Source organism: Rhinopithecus bieti, unplaced genomic scaffold (genome assembly GCF_001698545.2).
Source record: "Rhinopithecus bieti isolate Rb0 unplaced genomic scaffold, ASM169854v2 scaffold_32017, whole genome shotgun sequence".
Classification (NCBI taxonomy): Eukaryota; Metazoa; Chordata; class Mammalia; order Primates; family Cercopithecidae; genus Rhinopithecus; species Rhinopithecus bieti.
The window spans coordinates 202697-209482 of NW_016813578.1; the positions used below are offsets into that span (position 1 = coordinate 202697).

General features: G+C 40.0%; 1 protein-coding gene across 1 annotated transcript in view; it reads left to right on the top strand.

Annotated features, from left to right (window-relative positions):
- The first annotated feature begins 4801 nt into the window (after positions 1-4801).
- The window catches only part of CDK15 (cyclin dependent kinase 15), a 63624-nt gene continuing 61639 nt past the window's right edge, over positions 4802-6786 (top strand). Inside the window, exons 1-3 of the mRNA XM_017848650.1 lie at positions 4802-5010; positions 5713-5862; positions 6077-6171. Of these exons, the coding sequence (XP_017704139.1) occupies positions 4888-5010; positions 5713-5862; positions 6077-6171 (368 nt within the window). The 5' untranslated portion in view covers positions 4802-4887. The remainder of the gene's footprint in view (positions 5011-5712; positions 5863-6076; positions 6172-6786) is intronic.

A 6786-nucleotide genomic window follows, 5' to 3' on the forward strand; every position in this document is an offset into this window, starting at 1 on the left:
TGCTACTCAAATTGCCCAGTCTTCAACCAACGTGAGTCCCTTTCAGGTTGGCTTTCATATCCTTTTGACAGGACTCCAGTTGGCTTAAGATGAGCCTAGGACATCTTTCTTGATAACTTCTTTGCTTTCTGGCAAGAAAGATATCCCAGGCTCATTTGTTGAGTTCATACTCCAGATCTGGAATCTGGAATCCACCATTTCTCCACGGATGTTTAGCTCTTTCTTTTTAGTGGAAAATGGTGTTAAGAGACCAAAATTGGAGCAGTAGGGCTGCTCATTGCTATTGAGTTGTCATTGCTTCTAGGTCTTTTTGGTTGACAGAGCTTTTTTTAAACAAATAAAAGCCCTAAGTTTTTATTTCCAAGTCAAATTTAAGATCACATAATTTTTACTTGATTTCTTTGATTTGATATTTACGTCTATTTTCTCTCACGCTGAAAAGTTTGGTTTCCAATGGCATTAGCATAATTACTCACCAGTTTTAACCTAAGATATGCCTATAATAATGATGGGGTTCAGAATATGCTGCCCCCAAGTATGGCACCTTGGTATTCGAGAAAACAGCAGAAGCAGGAAAGTCATTCTCATCTTCCCATCTTCCTCTCATCCTTTCTCCCTTAAAGTAGGACATAAAATCTAACTGATTTCCCTCTAAAGTAGGTCATAAGACCTCAACTCCAGAGATAAGTTTCCTACACCCTGTAAAAAGGAATATCATTATCCCTGAAGACACGGAGATGCCAAGAATAATAAACAGGTCTTGCTAAGTTCTCCCCAGTTTTTTACCATTAGATCAGACCCTTCCTCCAATCACATTTCTTCACAATTATCTACTTTTCTTCATCAAGCTTAGCATAAAAATACAGATTTCCCTGTTTGTTTGGGTCTTCATTTCTGAAGGCTTCTGTGTTGTGTAAACTTGCATTAAATAAATTTGTGTGCTTTTCTCTCGTTAATCTGTCTATTGGTATATGGATGTCATCCATGAACCTAAAGATGGGTGAGAAATCTTTTTTCCTCTATAATAGATTTAAAATAATAGTAATAATATTGCTACTATTGGTAAGATTACTACTACACTTTTTTTATTTGCTATTTTTATTTTTGGGGATGGGTTCTCACTATGTTGCCCAGGCTGGTCTCCAACTCCTGGCCTCAAGCAATCCTCCCACCTTGGCCTCCCAGAATGTTGAGATTACAGTTGTGAGCCACCATGCCTGGCCCTGACTATACTTTATTTCCCTTCATTTCTTTGCCACCAAATATTGTTCTGCATTTTGCTTTTTTAACTTAACAATATATTTTGGTCATCACTCCATGTCATTATATATAAATCTCCTTCCTTTTAACAGCTGCATATTACTCCATTGTGTGGACATACATGAATTATTTTCAATGTTTATAACAGATTTTACATTATTTCTCATATTATCTGTTGAATGCTGTGATAATCAACATATTCTAGAAATGTTATATTTGGCTAAATTTAATAGATAGAGTGCAAAGATTGGGAAAAATGGCAACTCTTAACTAAACATAGTAGTTTGAATTCACACCACTTGAGAAGGGAAAATAACTCCAAAATGTGGTGGGTGGAGAAGCTAGCCTGAAATGATTATTAACCTAAAATTTTTACTGCCAATTTAAAAAGTGGCTACCATTTGTCTTAACACAAACTCCCTGAAAACAGAGCCTGAGGTAAAAGGGGTGGGGTTGTAGGGGCAGTTTGCGCAATCCTAGGGAAGTAGAAGTGAGGAGAAAGAGAGAGCAAATATTAGGATTATTAGGTTGGTGCAAGAGTAATTGCGGTTTTTGCCATTGAAAGTAATGGCAAAACTGTAATTACTTTTGCATCAATCTTATAAATGGAAGTTTTTTTCCCTTTCTTTCTTTTTTCTTTCTTTCACCTTTCATCTCTCTCTCTATCTCTCTCTCTCTCTCTCTCTCTCTCTCTCTCTCTCTTTTGAGACAGGGTCTCACTCTTTTGCCCAGGATGAAGTGCATGATGCATTCATAGCTCACTGCAACCTCAAACTCCTAGGCTCAAGCGACACTCCCAAAATGGAGCATGTTTCTGAGCTGATCTCAACTCCACAACATCTCTGGTTTCCCAATGGTGGAACTGCACTCCATGGAACTTCCTGCAGTTCTGGATTGTATCACCTGGCCCTTGCAAGCCGTTGCTAGAGAAGCCCGAGCCTCTCTGGCTCTTGGTCTGTTTAGGCTGGTGGGCAAGCACAAGGGTCTCTCCTGGTCAGTCAGCTTCACGTGTTGGGGTTCCTTGTCCTATGACGGGAGGAGGTAGCAGCAACAATGAGTGTGCTTCAAGACCCCAGAAATGGCCTCTGTTGCTATGATGGCAACCAGGCTGCTAAAGGAGGTGCAGCCAAGCCAATCTGGAGTGGTTCACAAACAGCCTAATGCACAATGCTACATGAAATCATCTAAGTCTTCTGTCCTTCAGAAATCTTTCAGAACAAAAGCTATTTCTGACACAGCAAGAAAATATCTTAAAAAGTCATCGGATATTTTTCCTTGACTTTAAACAAGACCGTAAAGCCAGTATGGTTGCACACACCTGTAGTTTCAGCTATTTGGGAAGCAGAGGTGGGAGGATTGCTTGAGCTCAGGAGTTCTGGCAGGTATGCAGTGCCTACCTGTGAATAGCTCCTGCACTCCAGCCTGAGCAAGAAAGCAAGACCCTGTCTCTGGAAGAAAAAAAAAAGTAGCTCATTCTAGTATCTAAACATAGCAATTTACACCTTTAGTTAACCAGGCTATAGGCCAGTGCTGTGGCTCACGTGTGTATTCCCAGCACTTGGGGAGGCAGGAGGATCACTTGAGTCCAGGAGTTGGAGACCAGCCTGGCAACATAGTGAAACCTCTGTTTGTACAAATAATAAAAAAATTATCGAGGCTTGGTGGTGTGCACCCCCAGTTCCAGCTATTTAGGAGACTGAGGTAGGAGGAATTCTTGAAAGCCAGGAGTTGAAGACAAGCCTGGGCAACATAGTGAGACCCTGTGTCTACAAAAAATAATTAGCTGGTTGTCTTGGCACAGGTCTGCGGTCCTAGCTACTCGGAAGGCTGAGGTGGGAGGATCACTGAGCCCAGGAGGCTGAGGCTACAGTGAACGATGATCGCCCAGCTGGACTCCAGCCGGGGAGACAGAGGGAGACTCTGTTTCCAAAAACGAAAATGCAAGAACAGTCGTCATAGACTTGACCTGGGACGTAACTTTTATGTGATGAAATTAACAATCTTTTAGGAATAAATTAGCATTTCTGATAAAATGTATTATAATTACATTATTATAAATTCAAATGGAATTAAATATTCTGAGAAACTAGCTTCTCTCTCAGTTGTCAGTCAAAAGTTTATGTCTTTGGCTGGGCGCGGTGGCTCAGGCCTGTAATCCCAGCACTTTGGGAGGCCAAGGTGAGAGTGGATCACTGAGGTCCAGGAGATGGAGACCATCAACTGGGCTACTTCTCTCTGTGTGTCTCTTCCCATTCTACTAAAAATACAAAAAATTAGCCAGGCGCGGTTGCCGGGCGCCTGTAGTCCCAGCTACTCAGGAGCTGAGGCAGGAGAATGGCGTGAACCCAGAGAGGTGAGGTTGCAGTGAGCTGAGATCGACCACTGCACTCCAGCCTGGGTGACAGAGCGAGACTCCATCTCAAAAAAAAAAAAAAGATAAAACAAGATTTAATGGTCTTTGAGCCAAGTATTCTTCCTTTTCTTCTTTTTTTTTTTTTCACAAAATATCTCTAGATTGAATCTTGGAATTGACTTAAGTCTCTTGTGGCAATTTTGAAATGAAAAAATACATGCTCATAATTAAATTACCTGAACATTTTAAAAAACCATCATGAGATTCAAATATCAAATATTCGTAAATATTGTTGTGATGATAGACATGACTCTTATTTTTTCCCTCAATAATGACTGAATGTTTATATATCCTCCATTCTGTCTCACTCTATGATTAGTACATTATAGTGGCAATAATCTTAGGAATCTAACAGAGAAAAATGTTGCATTTGAAGACTACAGACTGCAAACCAATTTGAGCCAGGTTCCTTGACATGTCGTGCTATTATTATAGTACTTTACATATAGTAAACATTAATTACATATATGTGGAAGGAAGCAAGAAAAGAAGAAAGTATTTCATTCAAACTCCTCTCTCTCCATCACCATTGGCTAATATCATCATTTGTATAGTTAAGAACAACACAGGCACTCACCACATAGTTTTTGAATAAATGAATGAATGGCAACACTTCTAAGACTATTTGGATACACTATTGTTTGAAGGCAAAGAGATAGAGTAGATATCTTCAACTTTTTTCCTGTCTTATGATTCTGTGGTTTCTATGACTACTAAAAGTTAGCTAGGTAGCAAATTTGTTTTAAAGTCTGAAAACCAAAATGCTTTCAGATAAAAGACAGAGAGAAAAATACTCTTCAACGTGTCCACTTTAGCACCAGGAAAACCTAATATCAATATCAGTATCAATGATATCATATAAATATCATTACATCGATAAGCAATGTCAATCCCTAAAAACTATGTATACCAATAGCACTAACTTATGGCCAGAACAAGAACCTTAACTGTGCCAAATTTTATTCTATTCAATAGCAGCTGCCTCGTTTTCAGTTGTGCACGTCTGAATGCAAGCAATCCCTGTCTGATGTGGAGTTTCTTGCACTGATAAGGAAAAACTGCTGAAGTTGTGAGGCTGCTCCAGGCAGAGTCATCATGTGAGTCATATGAAAGCTCCACACTGCTGACCTCTGGCAAAAAGGGAGAGAACAAGGATAGGAGAGGCAGTGGGGGAAAGGTTCAAGTGCGGGTTTTCTCCTTGAACCTAGAAGATTATGGGTCAAGAGCTGTGTGCAAAGACTGTACAGCCTGGATGCAGCTGCTATCGTTGTTCAGAGGGAGGCGAGGCACACAGCTGTCGGAGGAGTCAGCCTGAGACCATGGAGGCTGCGTTCAAGGTATTTGTATCCCAGGAGGAGAGCATCTATCTCTATTGATAAACCAAGGAGTTCAGACACTCCCTTTTTGTAGCAGGGTCTGATTCTTCTGCGGTAGGTCTAAACCAATAAAATGAAAATTCTATTAAAGTCACAGAAAATTTATGGCTGTAGTTATCAAATTTGGAGAATTTCTTGTAAACCAAAAGGGAAAAATAATCCTTGGCTTTGGGTTGCACAAAACTCACTTGGCTTGAAGTAGTTCTCTCGAAATCTCTAAGGTCCTAAATTACAGAGCTGAGATTTAAAAGGCAAGCTGCAGTATTAGTTGATATGCTATGGATTCGAAACTTTAGTAATTAGTTCATGATTATTAGCAATGCAGTAGTAGATTATTCCCCCACAGCAATAAATTAAGTGGACAGGAAAAAAAAAAAAAGCCAGAGTTAAACAGAAAAAAGTTGGAAAACATCCATCAAAGAGATTTAGGTTAACCTAAATGTTAAAGACATATTTTTAGGTGAAGAAAGAATGTAGTATTTCAGGAGTTGATACCATTATGGTCTTTTCAGGGACCTTTCAAGAAAAGTGCCTTTTGGGGTACAGGAAGCTTAGAAAACATTTGAAGAGTGAAAATGAGGCAAATAAAGAAAAAATTGTTTTACCAGGCACTGAATCTTTACTTTGCATAAATTTTATTTCTGCTCTTTCTTTTTTCTCTAGCTAACAGACCTAAAAGAAGCATCATGTTCCATGACTTCATTTCACCCCAGGGGACGTCAGGATGTCCGTGCCCAGAAGTTCAAGAGTAAAAGGCCACGGAGTAACAGTGATTCTTTTCAGGAAGAAGATCTGAGGCAGGGTTTTCAGTGGGTGAGTGAGCAGCTGATGTTGATCAAGAAGAATTTAATGTGTGCTTGTCTAGGGAGGCCGGCCCTTATGTCCAGGGCAATTACTGAGCGAGCCTTCCCAAGTCTGCTCTGGAAATGCTGTCTAATATCCCTGGGGAAAAAAAGTCAACACTAAAAAAAAGTGCTCTTTCTCTCTTCCCTTTCACCCACTCCTTTTCCCCATTCCCCTAAAGCAGAGGAAGAGCCTCCCTTTTGGGGCAGCCTCATCTTACTTGAACTTGGAGAAGCTGGGTGAAGGCTCTTATGCTACAGTTTACAAGGGGATTAGCAGGTGAGTGACACATAGCTGGGACACACTTTAGAGATGAGGGTCCTGCCCCCTTAATTTCAGATTATAAAGCCAGGTGAGACATCATAGAGGTTCATAGCACTCAGGACCTGGGCAAGACACCATGGCCGACAGGGAGAGAGACATGATGACTTAAACAGCCTTGAAAGAAAAACAAACCTGCCCTGCCCTAATTAAAATCAGCCCACTTAAATGTTTATCAGCCTTTCCCTTCTTGCATTCAATTCAGAGAATTCAAAGAAAATAGACATTCTCTACTACTGACCCAAAGAACAATTACCACTCTTCAGGCCGGTGGGAGGCACAGTTGGTAAAGAGTCTCTAACAGGTTTTTTATATCCCTCCCTAAATCACAATGACAGAGGTTTGTAATGGCAACCTGGAGTTTGCTGCTTCATTCCTCCACCTGGCCTTTATAGAAGAAATTGGAGTTGGTTTCTGCAAATTATGGTACATGCAAAAGATGATAAATCCTAGATTTTTTATACTTGCAAAATATACAAAATGTCTGGAGAATAAAAATACTGCTTATCCAAAAGCTAAGTACTAATTTTGGTAAACAACAAACTTTGTTAAATATATATAAAATATTTATGT